The sequence below is a fragment of the Mus musculus genome, chromosome 8, assembly GCF_000001635.26.
Source record: "Mus musculus strain C57BL/6J chromosome 8, GRCm38.p6 C57BL/6J".
NCBI classification, from domain to species: domain Eukaryota; kingdom Metazoa; phylum Chordata; class Mammalia; order Rodentia; family Muridae; genus Mus; species Mus musculus.
This window is the reverse complement of record NC_000074.6, coordinates 67,493,893-67,515,906: the sequence shown is the minus strand read 5'-3', so window position 1 is coordinate 67,515,906 and position 22,014 is coordinate 67,493,893. Positions and strand designations below refer to the sequence as shown.

At 40.7% G+C, this 22,014-nt stretch overlaps 1 protein-coding gene and 1 pseudogene across 3 annotated transcripts; one reads left to right on the top strand and one right to left on the bottom strand.

The window, feature by feature from the left end:
• Gm9755 (predicted pseudogene 9755) lies at window positions 249-1,907 on the top strand (annotated as a pseudogene).
• On the bottom strand, window positions 13,263-21,032 carry Nat2 (N-acetyltransferase 2 (arylamine N-acetyltransferase)). 3 transcript variants are annotated; one of them, XM_006509592.2, is made up of 2 exons: window positions 15,283-20,995; window positions 13,263-14,673 (listed from the first exon to the last, which is right to left on the bottom strand). In XM_006509592.2, the coding sequence occupies exons 1-2, from the start codon at window positions 15,394-15,396 to the stop codon at window positions 13,795-13,797; spliced, it is 993 nt and encodes a 330-aa protein (XP_006509655.1). In that variant the 5' UTR covers window positions 15,397-20,995; the 3' UTR covers window positions 13,263-13,794. The 3 variants fall into 3 exon arrangements, with proteins under 3 accessions (XP_006509655.1, NP_001162049.1, NP_035004.1); NM_001168577.1 differs by lacking the exon at window positions 15,283-20,995 and adding an exon at window positions 21,005-21,032 and having other exon boundaries at window positions 13,327-14,673; NM_010874.3 differs by having other exon boundaries at window positions 13,327-14,673; window positions 20,834-20,959.
• Window positions 21,033-22,014: the final 982 nt, after the last annotated feature.

The window sequence follows — 22,014 nt, the reverse complement described above, 5'->3', positions numbered from 1 at the left end:
AAATAAAAAGGCTCTTTTCTATTTTGTTTCCTCCCTATCCAAAACTATAATTAGTTGTCATTTTGTCTTAAAATGACAACATATCTATAATTCATAAAATGCCCAGAACCATTCACCCCAACTTAAGGGACTGAGACTACATCTTTATCTTCTTTATAATTGCTCCCTGATGATTTGGGGCAAAGAATTCCTTTTATGGAGGGCCCAGAAAATTAGAAAAACTATAAGTCTTAAGAAAGCTAGCTGTACCGTCCTTCCCTGCACGCGCCGGCCCCGGGTGCCTAGTTCCCGGTCCCGGTCACCGAGTACTACCACAATGGCGGCAGCCACTCTATTGCGAGCGACGCCCCGCTTCAGCGGTCTCTGCGCCAGCCCGACCCCATTTCTGCAAGGTCGGCTGCGGCCGCTGAAGGCTCCCGCATCACCCTTCTTGTGTCGCGGCCTAGCTGTGGAGGCCAAGAAGACTTATGTACGCGACAAGCCCCATGTGAATGTGGGTACCATCGGACATGTGGACCATGGCAAGACCACCCTGACTGCAGCCATCACGAAAATTCTAGCCGAGGGAGGTGGAGCTAAGTTCAAGAAGTACGAGGAGATAGACAATGCCCCAGAGGAGCGAGCTCGGGGCATCACCATCAATGCAGCCCATGTGGAGTATAGCACTGCTGCCCGACACTATGCCCACACAGACTGTCCTGGTCATGCAGATTATGTTAAGAATATGATCACAGGCACTGCCCCCCTGGATGGCTGTATCCTGGTGGTGGCAGCTAATGATAGCCCCATGCCCCAGACCCGAGAGCACTTACTGCTAGCTAAACAGATTGGGGTAGAACATGTTGTGGTGTACGTGAACAAGGCAGACGCTGTCCAGGACTCAGAGATGGTGGAGTTAGTCGAGCTGGAGATCCGGGAGCTGCTCACCGAGTTTGGCTATAAAGGAGAGGAAACTCCAGTCATTGTAGGCTCGGCTCTCTGTGCCCTTGAGCAACGTGACCCTGAGCTAGGCGTGAAGTCAGTGCAGAAGCTCCTGGATGCTGTGGACACCTACATCCCAGTGCCCACCCGGGACCTGGACAAGCCCTTCCTGCTCCCTGTAGAGTCAGTCTACTCTATTCCTGGCCGGGGCACAGTGGTGACAGGTACATTAGAGCGTGGCATTTTGAAGAAAGGAGATGAGTGTGAGTTGCTGGGACATAACAAGAACATCCGCACTGTGGTGACAGGCATTGAGATGTTCCACAAGAGCCTGGAGAGGGCTGAGGCAGGGGATAACCTGGGTGCTCTGGTCCGAGGCTTAAAGCGCGAAGATTTGAGGCGTGGCTTGGTCATGGTCAAGCCAGGCTCCATCCAACCCCACCAGAAGGTGGAGGCCCAGGTTTATATCCTCAGCAAGGAGGAAGGTGGCCGCCACAAACCCTTTGTATCTCATTTCATGCCCGTCATGTTCTCCCTGACCTGGGACATGGCCTGTCGAGTCATCTTGCCTCCAGGGAAGGAACTTGCCATGCCTGGAGAGGACTTGAAGCTTAGTCTAATCTTGCGGCAGCCCATGATCTTAGAGAAAGGCCAACGTTTCACCTTGAGGGATGGCAACAAGACCATTGGCACTGGCCTTGTTACTGATGTACCAGCCATGACTGAGGAGGACAAGAACATCAAGTGGAGCTGAGTCTGGACTTCTGCTCAGGTTATTGAGCTTCAGGCTGCCCTGGTCAGCGTTCCCACTGTGGGCATAAGGCTGCCCTGGTCAGCGTTCCCACTGTGGACACAGGCTGCCCTGGTCAGCATTCCCACTGTGGACACAGGCTGTATCCAGGCAGAGTACACCTCTGGACATTTCTCCTGCTCACAATGAGTGGCCTGTCAGGAGAGGGAGGCAAATAAAACTGTCCCATGGATAAAAAAAAAAAAAAAAAAAAAAAAAAAGAAAGCTAGCTGTAGCGTTTGTTGTCTAGTCTCTGTATGCTGAAGAAAAAGCCACCAGAAATTAGAAGTCAAAAAAATTAGCCCAAGGGCTGGCTAATTGGAGTTAAGAGCAGCCCAAATGAAACATAGTAACAACTTGGGATTATTAACAGGAAATCCATTTTGGCAGCATAGAGGGTAGGTATCTACCCAGCTCTATTGCTAATTAAGACTTATTATAAATATAAAGGTTGTGTGTATCTTTTATCCTGGAACTAAATGGTCAAAGGCGGGGTAGAAACCCTGGACTGGGATTGCAAATTTCTACAACACACCTACACAACTCATCGGACATGAGGAAGTTAAGCTGGTGTCTGTGTGCTGTGTCTTTTCCCCTCTGTACTAGAGCAGTGGTTCTCAACCTTTCTAACACTATGACCATTTAATATAGTTCCACATGTTGTGATGAACCTCCTTTACAAAAAAAATTATTTTTATTACTACTTCATAACTTTTATGAGTTGTATGTAAGCTGCTGTTATGAATCATAATGTACATATCACTGCTGTTTCTTCCCCATCTACCTTGACCTTTAACCCCTAATATTCTATTCCCATGCATTTGACTATTTTATCTATTTTCTTATTCTCAGTTTGTGAAGGCAGAATCTTACTGTATTGCTCAGGTTTACCTCTAATTTGCCATGTACATCAGTCTGGGCTCCAATATGTGATCTTACTGCCTCAGAGAGTGCTGGGAATATAAATGTGTGACACTAAGACTGTCTTACCTTTCTTAGATTTCACATGTTACTAATATATTAAACATGGGAGAGCAGACATTTCTACAGTATACCAATTTCAATTCCATTGGCTACAATGCATAAATGGCATTATTGAATCTTCAAATAATTCAAATTTTAGTTGTTTGAGTCACCTTCATACTATTTTCTGAAGTATACTACTTTATCATATTGAAAAAAGGAGTCTACTGCTCTTCTATTTCCATATGTCTGTGAACTTAGCACCTAAAGAAATGTTCAACATCCTTAATCATCAGGAAAATGCAAATCAAAACAACCCTGAGATTTCACCTCACACCAGTCAGAATGGCTAAGATTAAAAATTCAGGTGACAGCAGATGCTGACAAAGATGTGGAGAAAGAGGAACACTCCTCCATTGTTGGTGGGATTGCAAGCTGATACAACCACTCTGGAAATCAATCTGGCTGTTCCTCAGAAAATTGGACATAGTATTAACTGAGGACCCACCTATACCATTCCTGGTATACCCAAAAGATGCTTCAACATGTAACAAGGACATATGCTCCACTATGTTCATGGCAGCCTTATTTATAATAACCAGAACCTGGAAACAACCCAGATGTCCTTGAACAGAGGAATGGATACATTTGCACAATGGAGTACTGCTCAGCTATTAAAAAATAATGACTTCATGGTATTCTTAGGCAATTGGATGGAACTAGAAAATGTCATCCTGAGTGAGGTGGCCGAATCACAAGAGAACACACATGGTATGTACTCACTGATAAGTGGGTATTATACCCAAAGCTCAGAATACCCAAGATTTAATTCATAGACCACATAAAGCTCAAGAAGAAGGAAGATCAAAGTTTGGATACTTCGGTCCTACTTAGAAGGTGGAACAAAATACCCACAGGAGGAGATACAGAGACAAAGTGTGGAGAAGAGACTGAAGGAAAGGTCATCCAGAGACTGCCCCACCTGGGGATCCATCCCATATACAGTCACCAAACCCAGACACTATTGTGGAGGCCAAGAAGTGCTTGCTGACAGGATCCTGATATAGCTGTCTCCTGAGAGTCTGTGCCAGAGCCTGACAAATACAGAGATGGATGCTTGCAGCCAACCATTGAAGCGAGCTCAGGGTCCCCAATGGAGGAGTTAGAGAAAGGACCCAAGGAATTGAAGGGGTTTGTAGTCTCATAGGAGGAGCAACAATATGAACCAACCAGATGCCTGCCCCCCCCCCAATCCTAGGGAATAAACTACCAACCAATGAGTGAACGTGCAGTGACCCATGGCTCCAGCCGCATATGTAGCAGAGGATGGCTTTGTTGAATATCAGTGGGAGGAGAGGTCCTAGGTCCTGTAAAGGCCTGATGCCCCAGTGTAGGGGAATGCCAGGACAGGGAAGTGGGAGTGGGTGGAAGGGTGGGCAGGGGGAACACCCTCATAGAAGCAGGGAGAGGGGGGATGGTATAGGGAAGGTTCTGCCTAGGTCATTAGCATATGTTTAATAGGGTTATTGGTGTTCTTGTTATTGATAAGTTTGTTTTCTCTATATATTGGTCCATTGAATGGTATGTGATTTGCAAACACATTATTCTAGTGTGTGTGCTGTCCCATTACGTCACTGGTTTCTTCACTATGCAGCAGCCTTTTGATTTTATACAATCTCACTGGTCTATTTTGTCTTATATTGTCTGTGATCTGAAGGATTTACTCTGACAATGTACAGATCAATGTCATGGGAGCATTTCTTCCTATGCTTTTATTTGGTACTTTTATAATTCAAGTCACCTGTCCATATTGGGGTTGTTCCTGGGTAAGGGGTAAGATAACTTACTTCATTCTTCTGTGTGTAGACAGTCAACATTTTCAACACTAGTCATTGAACAGGCTTTCCTTTTCTCATTATAACTTTCCTGGTAGTTTTGTGAATAACTTGACAATAAGTTAGTGAGTTTATTTCTGGGTTGTCTATTCTGGTCTTTTAGTTCATGTGCCATGTTTTAATGCCAATAGCATGTTATTTTTATCACCATAACTTTGTAGAGAATTTTGAAATCCAGTAGTGATACCTCTGAGTTTGTCCTCTTGCTAAAGCTGATTTTGGCTATGGTTTGAATAAGTCTTCTAAAATGTATTTAGAAATTAATGTCCACATTTATACACTTATGTGCTTAGGGATAGAGTTAAGGTGGCGAGGATAATTAGTATTAGTTGTAGTCATGAGGATTAAGGTAATGGTGGGAGTACTGGCTTTATAAGGAGAGTGATACTATTTGCCAGCCTCCCACTTCTTACCTATGGTATGCCCACTCTCAAATACCATGCAGCAGGCAGGAAGGCCCTTTTATTAAAGCCTACCCTGAGCTCTTTGGTTATAGCCTATAAAACTCTAACAAATAAATATACATGGTTTATAAATGATCAGTTATTAAGTAATTTATTTTAGGAGCAAAGAGTTTAGTAAATGAACTTTTGTGTTCATGTAAGGTTTAGGTTACTTTTCAATTTCTATGAAGCATGAAGAGTTTTCTTATAAGGCTTTTACCATTTTTAGTTTACAAATCTTTCACTTCCTTTCTGAAATTCATATACATACACACACATAATTGATTTTATTTCCTGTTTGGTGTGTGTGTGTCTGGGGACTGAACCCAAGGTCTTGTGTGGGCTAAATGAGAATGCTACCACTAAGCAATCTCATTGATCTTTTTTTTTTTTTTTTTTTTGTGCTATTGGGAAAGAGATGGCTTTCTACCTTTTGTTTCCAAAGAGCTAACAGTAGCGTATAGAGGTGCTATTAGTTTTTAAATTTCTTTTTCTTTTTAAGAATTGCGTAATGTATTCAAATTTATAGATATTTGAATGCCCGTTTTCCCCATTTGTCACAATGCTGTCACACTACATGTGAAAAATGATTAGAGTAAGCACTATTGTTTCTAAATAGGGCTCACTTAATATTTTATATACGAAACTATAAAACCTAAATGGTCTTTTGGAATTTCTATTTTCCCCTTTTATTAAAAATAGATTCTTTTTTTTTCCAATTCAGGGTTTCTCTGTATAGCCCTGGCTGTCCTGGAACTCACTCTGTAGAACAGGTTGGACTTAAATCAGAGATCTGCCTGCCTCTGCCTCCCAAGTGCTGGGATTAAAGGCATGAGTCACCACTGCCCCTCTTTTAAAAACAGCTGCCTGCCTCTGCCTCCCAAGTGCTGGGATTAAAGGCATGAGTCACCACTGCCCCTCTTTTAAAAACAGATTCTTTTCTCATACAATATATCCTGATTACAGTTTCCCCTCCAAGATCCTCTCTACTTCCTCTCCCCTTTGGATCCACTTCCTTTCTGTTTCTCATTAGAAAAGAGCAGTCTTCTAAGAGATAATCACAAGACATAATAAAATAAAATATAATAAGTTAAAAAACGCCCATCACAGAGAAGTTGGACAAGCTGAATTAACAGAAGTAAAAGAGTCCCAAGAGAAGGCACAAGAATCAGAAACCCACCTGTTTACTCAAAAGTTCCATCAAAATACTAGCCTGAAAGCTGTAGTGTATAGAGGACGTGGTGCAGGTCTCTATAGGCCCTGTCCTTGCTGCTTTAGTCTCTGTAAGTTCATATGAGCTTTGCTCAGTGGACTTAGAGAGCCTTGTTGCCTGGTGTCCTCCATCCTGTCTGGCTCTTAGACTCTTTCTGCCTCCTCTCCTGTGCATTTGGCTGAGCTTTGAGGGGAGTAATTTGGTGAAAGCATTCCATTTAGAGCTGTGTGCTCCAAGGTCTCTCATGCTCTGTGTATGTAGTGTCTGTTGGTGGTTCTTTGTATTTTTTTCCCATCTTCTGTAGGAGGAAATACCTGTAGGAGGCACTGGAGAGGCTTTTGGTTTTTTATGATTACTGTAACATCACACAAATTTACTGGGTTCATTTATTTTTAAGAGTCTCAGCTGAGCATGGTGGCACATACCTTTAATTCCAGCCCTTGGGAGGCAGAAGAAGGCAGATCTCTGAATTCAAAGTAAGCCTGGACTACATATCAAGTTTGAGGCCAGCCATGGCTACAGTGGGATCCTTTCTCACAAACAAAATAAAGCAAAACAAACAACAACAAAATAAAAGTAAAAGAATCAATGAGAGATGGAGATAAGGGATGGATGGATGGAGATAAAGATAGATGATAGATAGATTGATGCAGAGAGGCACAGAGACAGAGAAAGGGAGGAGGAAAAAGGTATCTCTGGTGGAGACCATAGCATTTCCCATGTGATCATAGTTGGCCCAGACCCCCCCCCCCAATTCATTTCTTGCATTCTCACTGAATGTGTCTCATCTCCTATGGGACTAGAATGTCCCACACTAGGTTGTACAGAATTCGGGGACTGAGCATCCTTGCTCTTGCTGACCTTACAGGGAAAGCTGTAAATTCTTCATCTTAGATTATGATGTTAGCTGAGAGTTTGTCACATATGACTTTTTTTCTTTTGAGGAGCATCCTTTCTGTGTCAAAGTCATTAGAGTTTTACATCAGGAAGATAAGTTGAATTTTGATGGTAACTTTTTATGCATCTCCTGAAGTGGTTATGTTGCTATTATATTGTTAGTAGGATAAATCACATTAACTGATTGGTGTATGTTGAGCCATTCTTTCACCTAGAACGTAAATCCTACATGCAATATTGGTGATCCCTTGAAAGTTTTGAAGCTATGTCATTAGCAAAACTGGACTGCCATTTTCCTTTCTGGGGATGTCAGGTGATAAAAGGCTAGAAATATTCCTCCTTCCTTCAGTTCGCAGAAAGAATTTGAGAAGTGCTGCTAATTATTTTTTTCTTCAAATGATTCAGCTATCAAACCATATGCTTCTGGGTTTTCTCTTCAATTAGAGAGTTTTAATGAGTGATTCAAACTCTTTCTTGTTATTGGTCTATTCAAACACCCCCTTTTTTCCGGTCCTGCTATATGTCTCTACAAACTCACTTTTCCCCCTTAATTTCTCATCTGTGAGCTCATTCGCTGCTCATTGAAATCTTTTAGAAACCTTGTAGTTGCTATTAGTTACAAGGTCTTCCCTTTCACTTTCTGTTTTAGTACTTTTTAATTTCTATGTAATCTAGTTAACAGTTTCCAGTTCATCTAATTTTCCAAAATCCAGCTCTCTTGCCGACCTTTGGTATTGCTGTTATTGTGCCTTCTGTATGCTTGCTCTGATCTTTACATTTCCCTTCTATTAATTTTGAAATTAGATCACTCCTGCTTTTCTAGTATCTTGAGAGTGCAGTGCTAGATTATTTATCTCATGTTTTCTTCCTTTTTCATTATAGACATATTACTATAATCCACTGAGAATTGCTTTGGCTACAGCAGGACTTCTCATCTATAGTGGTCCTAGACCACAGAAAACTCAGAGGTATGCTGGGCAAGAATCCACTAGAAATTTCAGATTATTAGCCTGAGAGTTAGAGTTTTATTTTCTTTCTTTTCTTTTTTTAAGTGAGTAGCTCGGTATCACTGAGATGAGTCACGTGGACTCAAGCGTTGGAATTGAAACATAGAAAGCAGGCTCTGAGGTCCCTTGCAGTGGGGAATGCAGACTGCTCTGAGTCAGAGAGCTGTAGAACGGAAGTTGCCTATTTCTTGGAGCAGAGATTGATTGAATGGTGAATTTATAAAATTGAGATTATTTGGTTTTAGGATAGATTTATATACAGATTTTGTCCAAATCACGTGGGGAATTTCACCTGTGATTCAGAACTAGGATAGGAAAAATTAGTCACCGACTTCAAGTAGAAAGGGCAGTGAGCATGCATTAATTAATAATGTCTGTGGCTCCAGGCAGAGAGCCGAGCAGAAAGATTGTATAAAGATATATTGCTCTAATATGTTTTACAGGATATTCAAATTCTGTCTAATGTGGGCTCCATGGGAATTCTGGGTTTAAATCCTGCTTTGACTAGCTGCCTGCTTATAAGCAGATACAGATAAAAGTGTGAATCAATTGTTTTAAAGATGGTATAAAGAGGATATTGCTCTAATATGCCTCACAGGATACTCAAATTCTGTCTAATGTTGGCTTCACGGGAATTCTGGGTTGTTATCCTGCATCGCAAAATAGAAAAGGCCTAAGAATAGGCAAATGCAGTATTTTAGTTTACTTCATTTGTTTTGGATAGTTTTAATTTTCAGAAAAGGTGTGATGTAGAGTTTTGTGGTTATATTATTCTTCTGGGAGAGAGGTCATAATAAAGGTTTTTCTGGTTACTGGCTCAAGGATATACTGATTTGGCAGAAAGGTTTTGTCTTTGTGCTTTTAGACAAGGTGATTTGTGTCTATATACCTTCCAGAGTACTATGGATCGGATTTGATAGAGGGAGACTCCCTGAAAACTAGATTCCAGAGAATCAAACCAAAAGGTTATCTTGATGATACTAAAATTTTGTTTTGGGATTTATATGTTACAGAGTATACAGCCTTGGTGAGTCTCTGCTTAAATTCCGGATGTCTTGGATTTTCAGCCAGATCCAGTCAAGATACAGACATCAGAGATTAAATTAATCATTGGTGTGGCCTTCTTAAGGCCAACCAATTCCCCCATTTTCCCTACCCTTCCTCCACCCCTTCAAAATATCTCAAAGCCCATATTTAGCTTGAGGAAGTTATAAAGAGTCATTGCCCCAGTTCCCTGGGTTTGGGGGTTATTATAGATTGTCTTTCTAGAGAATGTAGAAGTGGTCATAATTGGAACAGGGAGGAAATAGCTAGTATTGATTGAATAGCCATAATCTCATTTGGTAGAAATTTTTATAATTGTTACTAAATTGAAGCCATAAGTTCTTATTTTGGTACAGAATTTATTCTGATGCAAAATCAAGGGTTTCATTGATATAAATTTTTTCTATTGTTACAAAAATTTTTAAAGTACAGGGCTTAGACCCAGTCCTTCTATAACTATTTTTATAAACTGATCTTAGATGATTAAGCCTGTGAGTTAAGGGCCAAATAGCAAAGTCATGGCTCTGAGATTATTGCTACGGTGTTTTCAGTTATTTTAATTAGAAATAGCTGAGAGAAGTTAACAGAGAACAGTCCAGATTACTTTACATAGGTAGTTGGTTTTCAAAAACACCAGAAATCCACAGAATATTATTTAATGTTATTTATTCACTTGTTGAGACAAGTTTGCTCCTGAAAGCATTCCCTTTCTTGAATTCAAAGAAGAAATTGAGCATCAGTGGAGTTGCTCCAGTTGTGGCAAGATAGCCACTAGGCAAGAATTGCCTCATTTCATCTACAGACAAAATACTATCCAGAAAAAGGTCACACTATGTGAAATAGTTGACCAATAATCTCTGCCAAGATAGGGTAATCAGCCCTTCAAAATTCTTCATTACAAAGTTCTGTCAGATGATCCTGGGCCAGAAGGCTGAAGACCAATGCTCCAACCTTTTGAAGTATTAGGGACTGTCCAGGTGGTCAGAGCTCTTTATAAATTGGATAAGTTTTGGAAGCTACATTTTGTGCTTCTCATATGTTCAGGTAATAGTAGTCATTCTTGGATTTCTGGTGGGGTTGAGAATTGGTAGCCTCATAACCAACCTACGCTGTTTAGCATTAATAAAGAGGATATAGATTTGAGAGGATGGTTTGCAGATGGCTTACAATCTAAATCCAGGACATGAGTCAGGTGTAGAAGGGTAAGCTTTTAAATTTAGGATAAATGACAAAATTGATGGACTGGGTGTTAGGTCTATCTATACCTTATAAACTACAAAATGGTAATAGATGTGCTCTATATTGAGAGAAAGGTTTTGTTTTTTATTAGAACAGAAAGGGAGAAGTGTTGTGGATGGCTTTGTGCTGTTTGTGTTTCATGTTAACTCCTCTCTCCCAAGGAGGGTTGTCTGGAATGAGGAATGAGTCACATACTCAGGTGGCTTCTTGTGAACCAATCCCCTAATGAATAAAGGAGCCAATCACTGGAAGAGTAGAGGAGACTTTTGGGTTGGATGGAGGAAGAGAGGAAATAGGAGAAAATTAGATCTTTTTAGAATGAGGATAGCATAAAGGCAAGATGGAGCTGCTAGAGTTTCCCGGTATCATGGCGGATCTGTCAGGATTTGTCACCGAAGGAATCAGATTAATTAGGGCTTACAAGATAAGGTTTTAGTTCTTGCATCCAGAGATTGAGTTACCATTGTTTCTGAACTAAGTCTGTGTGGTGTTTTCCTTCACTCGGTGGTTCAATTGGCTTCAAGAGAGAAAGGTACAGCGGCAAAACATGGGTTTGCCAGATGTGCACCACAAAGGCTGTGGTGGACTTGAAGCACAGGGCTGGCATTGTAATGACCCTCCAGTGGGAATCTAGCAGTCTGGGTGAAGAGATTGTGGAGTTCTGAGTCAGAGTCTCCATGAGATAAAAACAGGTTGGCCATTGCCCACCAGCACGTGGCCGGCCAGACCTCCGGGGCAGAGAGTTGCTGGCACAAGAGTGGGAACATGTCGATCTTTTTAATATTTCCAGCAACAGATGTAAATATACAGTAAGCCTACTTCCTGTGGTTTCCTCTCCAGAATTAAAAGGGGAACCATTAATTAGCAGGGCTAAAGGGACATTGGGACTTGTCACAGTTCTTTTATCTGCATAGTATAGAGTGGGACACTGCTTCACATAGCCACAGGGCCAAGCTTCTTCTAGCTATTAGGGCTACCTAGAAGCCCCAGTGGAAGCTGGCATATCCTAATCTCTACAGGGTTCCCAGAACAGACAGTTTTGGGTAACCAGAGAATGGAGGGCTATATACATTTTGATGGGTGTCTCCTTCCTTTATTCATTTAAATTTCATTTGATAGAAACTAACACCTGGCAGTCAGCACTCAACTCTTGATGTCTAAATTTTATATCTATTGACATATTTTGGTTTTCCACAGATAGTAGAAAGCTTTAAGGAAAAGTGATTGGGCTGGAATTAAGACACACACACTGCACAAATAAATTAATGAGAGTGTTCTAAAACCTCATTGTTCTTGATGGGTCATAGTCTAGTTGGCTCAGTGTACTGTGTCAGGGGAGTGGTCTTCATGAATGTGTGAAATCCTTTCCTCCTCTGAAGTACCAGAAAGGCTTGACACTGGCAGAGAACAGTTAGTAACAAAGTCAGAGGAGGGAGGTGGGAAAGCATCATTAACTGAAACACGACTTCATTATTCTTTTTAGTCACATCAAGGCTGTTCTCAACCTCTGCCAAGGACATGTGCCCTTCTCCATGTCTACATCACTACATAAAATATCCAGGTGGAAACCCACTAGCTTAAAGAATTTTCTTCCATTCTAAGGCTGCTTCTCATATCACCTTTTCCTGATGATCACAATTGAAGAGAGAAAACTGCTCTTACAAGTATGAATTTTACATTATATCCCTGACATGGGGAAGCACGGTAGAAGATAAGAGGTAGAGAAGAGTCAACATTCTAAGTTTGAAGTGCCACTCATACTCATAGGTCTGAGAATCTGATATAAATCTTCCATCAAGGATAAAGTCAGTAGATGACAGTGGAACAGGGTTTCAAGCTAGAGGGACATAATGTAACACAGAAGGGACATTTGTAGAGTGCAATGAAGCAAGATGGAAGAACTTCCATTAAAACCTCCCCTAATGTCACAATTATCGACTTAATGACATTACCCAGTCATTTATCTAAAAGATATTTAATATTTCATTTAAGTCATACTTGGATTTCTTTCTTTTTTTTTTTTTTTGTTTGTTTTTTCGAGACAGGGTTTCTCGGTGTAGCCCTGGCTGTCCTGGAACTCACTCTGTAGACCAGGCTGGCCTCGAACTCAGAAATCCTCCTGCCTCTGCCTCCCAAGTGCTGGGATTAAAGTCATACCTTGGATTTCTAATGGGGTTGAAGAACAGTTTTAGTTTCACAATCAATCTCAAGTTGTTTAACATTGAGAGATAGTTTATAGTGGATGACATGGTTCTCAGGTGGCAACCTCAGGCTAAATATTTATTATTTACTGTAGATTTGGACTTCTCTCTCTCTTTCTCTCTCTCTGCCTCTGTCCCTCTGTCTGTGCCTGTCTGTCTGTCTCTCTGTCTCTCTCCACTCTCTCTCTCTCTCACACACACAGACACATTCACATGCATATACACACACACATACCTAAATCTGTGGCTGATTTGTTACAGATAAAATGAGTATTATCTATATATACTTTAACGCATTGCTTAAGGGCTCAGTGATATCTGTAGAGGTGAGACCATAAAGCATCTGGTCACACTGTGTCATAACAGAAGAATTAAATAAATATTGCTCAGCTTTTCCCTGTTTTCCCTTTTATTCAGTCCAGGGCCTAAATGTGGAGGCATGGTGACACACACATTTCTTCATTAGTTGGGCCTTTCAACTCCAGTTGAACTTCTCAAAAAAATACTCACAGGAATGCCTAGGAATGTGTCTTCTATGTGGTTATAAATCTAGGAAAGTCAGCAGTGATGATCAATCAGCATGATAGAGAAGTAAAATAATGATAAGACTCCCTTGCAGAAAACACCAACCCCATTGCATCCTAACAGCTACAGACAAAACCTTTAATTCACATATTAGTCAACATGTTTCAATATACCACTTTGAAAATGAGTTTTAGATATATATTTCATTTTTATTAATTTAGACTTACATTTTTAAAATCAAGCTCAACTTACTCAATTGGTGTTTGTTCCCACAGTAAGAAAAAATAGTATATAAAAAAAGTAGATATAAAAACAACACAGAAAGAAATAATTAGCTGTGTGACTGGTTTTCTTGGGCCCTAATCACATACACTTCTCATTCTTCTTTGTTGAATCCAAATCCTAAATTGTACAGGTAATAAGTCATAAAAATTTGATATGGGATAATGCTGGTTGAATTTAATGGGAATGCTTTTCACACTATTCTTTTTACTTAACAATTAGCACAAATTCTATATAAATTTAGCTGTAAGCCAATGCTGGGTATTTCCTAGCACACATCAACATGACCACCAGTAGTATGATCATGTCACCAGTTTGAATATCTTATCATAAAAATTCCAAGTACATGGAAGGACACCAAAACTTTACATATTCTAAATGGTAAAAAATCGATCACCATGTTTAGGCACAAGTTTTCTCTCTAAAGAAACCCCAAATATAGTTCTCAGTACATCTTCTATTTCTTCCTCAGTCAGACTCTTAAACTCTACAAGATCGACGTTGTCCTTGTAACTAAATCTTCTATAAGTGAGGGTGGAGCCAACCAAACAATGAACTCCTTCTGGGGTCTGCAGGGAACAAAATGATTTGCTAGTAAACACAGACGCTGGTGATGTCTGAAGGTAGGTATTCATGGACTCAAAATCTTCAATAGTTCGGGGCTCAAGAGTAAAGGAATAGATTTTTCGGTATTTGTTCTTTTCAAGGAGATCTGAGTTAATAAATTCTTGGTTTGGAACATACTGCTCTCTTCTGATTTGGTCCAAGTACCAGGTTCCATTCTCCTCTGTCAAACGGAAGATGGCAGGCACCTGAGGCTGATCCTTTCCAGATGTTAATTCCAGAGGCTCCCACATCTGGTAGGAACGTCCAAACCCAGCATCAACAATGTAGTCCTTTCCACTGATGGTGACCTGAACTAGAAGGTGAATCATGCCACTGCTGTACTTATTGGCTGGAGTGTTAAAGACATATCCTCCCAGCATTGTGGTTTCAAAGCCCAGTTTGGTCAGAGCCCAGTACAGCAGATGATTAACCTGGAGACACCATCCACCCCGCTTCTTCCTCACAATTTGATCAAAGATGGCTTCTAAACTCAGTTCCATGGATTCCCCACAATGGATGTTCAAATTCTCAAAGGGAATAGCCCGTATCTGGTGCTGAAGGATTTCGGTTAATGTTTTCAAGTCCAGTTTGCTCCTGGTGCTCTGATAACCAATTCTTTCAAAGTACGCTTCGATGTCCATGGTTTCCTAAGGCAAGAAAAACAATCCAAAACAAACATTACCATGTTTGCTTGTGAATTTACTGGGTTGGGGTGACTGTGGTTAAAACTCATTTTCAAGATATAAATATAGAGAACACTTAGAGCTATCTATATTTATTTTGCCACGATTATATGAACTGACTACAATCAATGTTCATAGCACTAAAACAAATGTTAAATAATCTAAGTGACCTGGGATGAATGTTTTCTCATTTGTTTGAAATGCAGGTCAAATGGTGAGCCAGATAATACATTGCTTAGACGTAGTATGCTCTGCCCTCTTTCTTGTATATTTTTAGTACAGGTGCAAAGTAAAAAGGCAGACAAGGACAAATAACAAAAAAGATTCTAATTAGAATCCATTAAAATAGGCATCTGAACAGTTGCTTATAGAATCAGAAGGATTACATAATATAGTACACAGTTGTCATGGTACCATTTACATAAGTATTAAATATCTTAGAGTTAGAGAGAGCAAAGGGAATCTAGTTAGATGTTCCCTGCCCTCATTTGGCTCCTTGGTATTTGAGTCAATGTAGTAGAGAACAGAATGAGCTGTGCTTTATGGATGACTGACCACATAACTGCTGCTTACCCAGAATTGGGGGAAAAGTGTGAAACAATGATGATCCACAGAGGAAGAGACTGAAAGAGACACACCTGGAAACAAATTCCAGACACTGCAGTGAAATAACAGAAATATTGGCATAAGCAACAGTCAGGTTTTGGTTTTTGTTTGAAGATTAATTTTTGAGTTGGAATTTAGATTTAGTAACTGTAGATTCATTACAATTAAGTCAGTTTTTGGCTAGGGGCTTAATACTAGCTATATGTTGTAAGAAAAACATACCTGGGTATTCTGTGACTAAATATATTTCAATTGTATATTGATAATGATGGGGCTCAAGGGAAAATTCTGTGGGTGCTTGAGGAGTAGTAGGTATGGAAGAAGATGAAGGGAATACTATAGATTCACATGTAGCTCACAGAGACGCTATGCAAGGATGGAGCCTTCCTTCAGTCTGGTCATCAGGACAGACAAGACCTAGGTAAGGCTGGTAAACATACTTAGATCTTTTGAGACTTCTTAGTTCAAAGCAGGTTGTTGTCGTTTATTTAAAAGTATTAGAATGTTTCTTCTTCCTGGTCCAAACTCAGAGAAGCACTGTTTAAAAATGAAATATGACATGGTTTGGGAGGATGGCTTAGAGACAATGGGGCATTGGATTCTGAGCTTGACAACCTGAATTTGATCCCCATAACTTAGAATGTGGAAGGAGAAAACCAGCCCCCACTAATTTTCCTGACTGTCCCATACTTGTCATAGAATATAAACCCCAAGTGAATGTAAGATGCTAAATTAACATTACATTTCTTGAAAGCAAAGGAGTAGTTATCTGTAGCGTACATTATGAGCAATCACAGAACATCACAAACACGGAGAGAAGACTACATTGAAAAGTGAATATCTGAGCTACACAGGGAAACTTACAGAAAGGAGAATGTTGAGGGATAGGAGGGAGCACCATGATAGTTTCTATGTTTGGACTTCCAGAAGTACCTGGATGTCCTCATAAGTACAGAGCCTAGAAGCTACAACCCACACCATTAGTTGCCATAGGAACAGCAAGGAGGGATGAAGCATGCCTCACATCCCTGGTTACTACCTAAATACAGACTACACATGGAAAGTGGTATGTGCAGTGGCCTTCTTTGAGGTAACAACTACAACAGGGACTAAAGGCAGGAAAAGAAAGTGGCAGTCTTAATGTGGATGCCACCAAAGAAGGAGAGCAACAACTTCCATGTAGAAGACATGCCACTAAAGGATCTCCTGTAGTATTTGATTCTCTCACCTCTTCCAAAATGAAAAAGTACAACTCCAATTGGACATTTTACTAGACAAACTGGATTCACAGAAGAAATTAGCAATAGAGACAATGTTATTCATACATGTTTAAAAAGTGAAAATAGAGAATGAAAACGTACCAGGGGAGTGTCACTAGGAGATGAGCAAGCATACCAAAGAGGATTAATGAAAAAAATTACTAAAAGGTGTTTAGAGGGACATAGTACAGATAAATGGTCTCAAATAGGTGACAGATAAGAAAGACTGAACATTGTGCTTTCTGCAATGAAAGACTTCAAACTTAGAAACTAATTATGGACATTATGTAAGACATTACATTAATTGTGATGAGCAGTACTCTATAGATATAACACAATACACAATAACATACTAGGTATGTAGAAGGACCACTTGGTGGTCAGAGTCAAGGCTAATGGAGAGATAAAGCCATGTCAAAGTCAGTAAAGTGCTGACAGGAATATAAAGGAACCAAAGTATTTAATATGGAAAGTACAAAATTGGAATAGAATTTAGAGAAAAAAGAATTTAAGGTGTAAGATGTGTGTGTGTGTGTGTGTGTGTGTGTGTCTGTGTGTGTCTGTGTGTGCATGTGTGCATGAAAATTTTGCAGAAATCCTACCAGAAAAACAAGGGAGATAACATTTTAAGAAAAACTGAGTTCTACATACATGACATGTGAATATATCTATTTAATTATGGAAATCTAAGATGAAGGAGAGTTGTTCAAGCATCTGGCAGAGAACTAAGTCGTTCTTCATAAGGAAGGTGATACCAGCCTGGCAATAGATAGTTCCACAGAAACATACAAAGGTAAAATAACGGAACCCTGTTTACAAAGTCCCCAAAGGGCACACTGTCCCAGACTGTTATTCTGTTAGCATGTCAATGAATTAGAATGTCAGCTGGCATGGGACAACAATGTGAAACAACCATGAGCTATCCTGGTGAAGTGCTTCCTCTTTACCAACCAGTGGAGAGGCAAAGGAAAAGGAAAGCCAAGAAATCGAGAGGGCAGCATGCTGAGATGCTATAAAATACAATGTATCTTTTCCATACAGGGAGGGAGTGGAAAGGAATGCATATTATGGCTCCTGAACAAGCCTATTCCTCTTATAAACAGATATAACTCCGTCATAAAGCTAGACTGAGAATTGATCAGAACTGGAAAGACCTGAAGGACTACTAAAAAGTCACCATAGGAATATCTGTTTTTGCAATGGCTAATGTGAGCTAACAACATTCACGTGCTGGACAGTGTAGATCTTTATAAAGTCAGTGTTCCTGTGGGGCCATGGCTGGTGAAAACTTGTGTGATACTCTCCCTGACAAGAACAATGTCTTTGATCAGCCAAGACAGACAGCCCTCAAGGTTAGCTTGGCATCTTCTGACTCTCATCTATTGTTTATTGTGTGAATTGCAAACCCTGGAGTCATCCAGTCCAAAGTCCAACTAAGGCTCTGTAGCAGTGGTTAGCTACCTTCCACTGTGATTAGAAAGCAACACACATGTTAAGCAAAACACCTGCAGGAAGACAGCTCTATTTTGGGTCATAATTTCAGAGCCATCAGTGTCTGGTGAGCTGGCTCTGCTAGTGTGTGTGGGTCTGTGTTGAGACAGAAGTGTTATGGTAGCAGCCATGGCAAGGCAAAAACCTCACTTCATGGCCAAGAAGTAGACAAAGTGGAAAAAGTCAGTGGCAAGATGTATCCTTGATGGCACACCCCCAGTGATGCACTTGTTCCCACCAGGCCCTACTTCCTAAGAAGCCACTCAGCTGTGAACCCACTCAGTCCATTCATGAGGTGTGAACATTCACAACTAATCACTACCCAACAGCCGCAGCAGCTGGGGATCAGCCTTCCGCATTTGAGCTATTCATTCTGTACCTAAACCATAAGACGAACTAAATCCCTAATCTAGATAAATACCTCCATAGACATAGATATGCCTCATATAGCAATAGAGATTGGCCAATCATTATTGCCATGTGAGGCAAAACTATATGCAGTAAAATAAGGACAGACAGAGCCCAGGAAGACTTGGATCACACACCTTAACTAAAATGACAAAGATACACTGAAGAAAATACACAATGGGGCTGGTGGGATGACTCAGTGGGTAAAGGCATTTACTAAAAGACAGACAGAAAGACACAATATTGATGATAATAAAAGCTAAGTACAGTGTAAAATACACCACGACTCACACGAAACCCTTTACACATCTGTCTACCACATATACCGAAGAACAGAGAACATGGCATGCTTGTGCACCCACACACAAGTGGGCACAGGAGCTTGGAGAAGATTCAAGACCAAAGTGAGCTTGTGATAATCCTGTCAGTAATTCACTTAGACCTGTAGATTCTTTTTTCCATTCCCACCATGTCTGAGGCATGGCCTTTATGCTTATATCTAAAGCCTTACACTCCATAGGCGATTTGGAGGTCTCCACAATGGCTTCTGGGCCTCCCTTGCTTCTTTTGGTAAAGGCTGCATAAATAATTGTCAAGTTGGCCTCCCAGCACAGCTCTGGACCAAGGACTTGTTGATACAAGGCCTTGAAGGAATAGCTTCCTTGCTTTTGTGTGGGCAAACTTGTGATTTATAACCTATACAGGCAGGACTGCACACACACACACACACACACACACACACACACACACCCCAGCACTTCCTCAGTTCACTCAGTCATGTAACTTTGCCTCGGCATCTGATTTGGGGGAATTTGAGTTTGGTCAGCTTCAAGTTCATTCCATAGAACTGCAATAACCAGATTAAAACACACTAAGTGGGGGTTTCTGGAGGGTCTTCAGTAACCTATAAAAGTCTTGCTGCTTTCTGAAGATCACAGGAATATTTATTTAGTCAAATAACCAATATGCAATAGTTATTTATACCAGCTGCTGTCATTTGTCCCTACATGATATGGCATACCAATCACAAATTGTCATTTTTAGATATAGCCTCCAAAGACCAGGCTGCTGTGCAGAACTTTCCTGGTTTTAACTCTGTGTCTTTAGAACCTCTGCATCATTCATGTAAAACACTGATTTCTGGTTGTTTTAGTAAGAGAACTCCTTATTCTTTGCCAAATGGAATTGTGAACAAGAAGCCAACATAGGAAAAAAAAATAGAGAAGATCAATCCGGATGGAGAAAGCTATGATAGGTTTCTGACAGTAGTCAGACTAGAAGGAGGATTCACCATTAGGGGCCGATATATTTATTGCATGGATTACTGCTGATATTCAGTGAAGTTGTAATGAGAGCTAATGGACTGCTTGTAATTTTGTATGTGTACTATTTTCTCCCTTAATTCCTTTTCTTTTCTCTTTCATTTCTCTTCCTGAAGCCCACAGAATCCAACTCTGTTGACAACCCTAAGCCATCTTTTTGATTAACTGGGTGGAAGACACTAGACTTGTTGGCTTGGCCATATGCAAAGAGCACTAACAAGCTGCACTTCGGTTACAGAAAACCTACATGGCATCCAAGGCTGCGAGTAAAGGCCTCCAACAGCCAGGCAGAGGCAGGGGATGCTACTAGGCAAACAATCTAATAGGGTTAGCAAAGGGCAAGAGAAATACGCGCCATGGATAAAAATGGTAAAACCATACAGTTAGTCTTTAGCAGGAAGCTTAAAAAAATAAAATATAATAAAATCAGAGTTGGCATTTGTCTGTTTTTGTTTTTTGTTTTTTAAAGTCGGGGTGGAGTCAGTTGCTTTGAGTCTGAGGCAGTCAAACCGGAGCTGGAGAAAGAGCAGAACTGTTAACAGAAAAGAGCCAAGCAATGTAGTTGACATTATGCCCAAAGTACAGAATAGAGTTCATGATATCAGGGTCCATGGGTCACGGGGCGTTAGCTCCGAGGACTTTTGGCATGAGCTGGCACCACACTGTTGAGTAAACCTGTCGACTGTGTTCCAAGGTAACGTCTCAGTCTTAAGTCACAGGAAGTAGTCGATTTTCTGGTGTTCCTTAAGACCCTACACACTTACCCTTCTTCAAGCATGACAAAAGTACTTCCAAGAGTTCCTCTGGAAATGCAGTGAATGACATTGTTAAAGAGTCCCAGAGGGAACAAATTGGAGGGATTGGTTTCCTATGCTGTTAACGCACCTCCTGAACGCTCAGAAACCCTTTAAGTAAACACCATTACTAGTTCATTTGTGACTGATAAGGAAACAGCATAAAAGGAACTAAATGGCTCTTCAAATCTAATAGAATGTGGCTGCCTGTCACCTACTTAAACAAAACATTTGTCAGAATCACCTGTGTACTGCAAAGTATTCCTAGCTTGGCTTCGAAGTATGTGCCACCCAAACTTTCTAAAAGAACTTGGGCCTGGAAAGTCAGGACTGTGTTGTGCTGTTCTCTCCCGGTCTTCCTTCTGGAAGAGGAAGAAATCCTGATTTCCAAATCTATTAGGGAGCCCCCACTTACCCGCTACCAGGACTGCAACCGGGCGGACCAGGAAGTAAGCTGAGTGAGTTTCAGTTCCCTGGTCTGCAAAGGAAGAGCTCTTATTGGCTGTTCAAGTTGCTCCGCCCCTTATGCTTAGTTTTTTTTTAAACCATCTCAAGGATCTCTGGGAAATGTAGTTGTAGGGCTTCACTTAACCCTGGTGAACTCTTTCTCTAGTCCGTTCTTTGCGTGAGATATCATGATATTTTTGCATTTCTCGTGATAGGTTTGCATTTCACAGAGTTTATGATCTCTGGGAGCCTGTGAGAGGTCAGAGCTTGAAATAGGCTCTTGCAAAGCAGATCAAGGACGTAGAGGAGGAAGCGGTTACCACATGTCACCCACATTCCTAATGTATGCCTTTCCTTCCACTAAGTTTTGTTTTCCCCCTTATTTCTTTTTCATTTCTCATCTTCAGGTCCTTTTACTGCTCTATCCAAAGACACTGTGGAATGTGTATGACGTGTGTCCGGATATGGGTTGCAAAAAAACGACAACTGTCCTATGTATTTCTGTTTTCGATTTATACTAATGATTCTTGTAGATAATGCTTGCTGTTTCTTAGCTATTTCCCTGTACACTATAATTTAAAGACTCCTTGGCACACACTGTTCTTATATTCTGGGTTGTCAAAATAGATTCCTAAATTTATGCTTGGTGGCATGTAGTCGGGTGTGGCTCAGGTGAGGAGAAGTGAGTTATAGAACTATATCCCCAGTTTCTATCTGCTCAGTTGGGTCACTGTGACGCATGCACAGCAATACCTCTCTGCATGGTTCTGAGGGATTTTGCTTCCTTTGTTAACAACAACCACTGGTTGGCAATCTGCTTGTATAGTTTTATACCTAAACTAGAACTTCCAAACTCTTACATTCCTACAACCAAAGCCCAATCAACAACAACAACAACAACAAAACAGCTACCCTGTGGCTGATACCCACAATCCTAGCACTTGAGAAGTGAAGGGAGACCATCAAGAACTCAAGGTC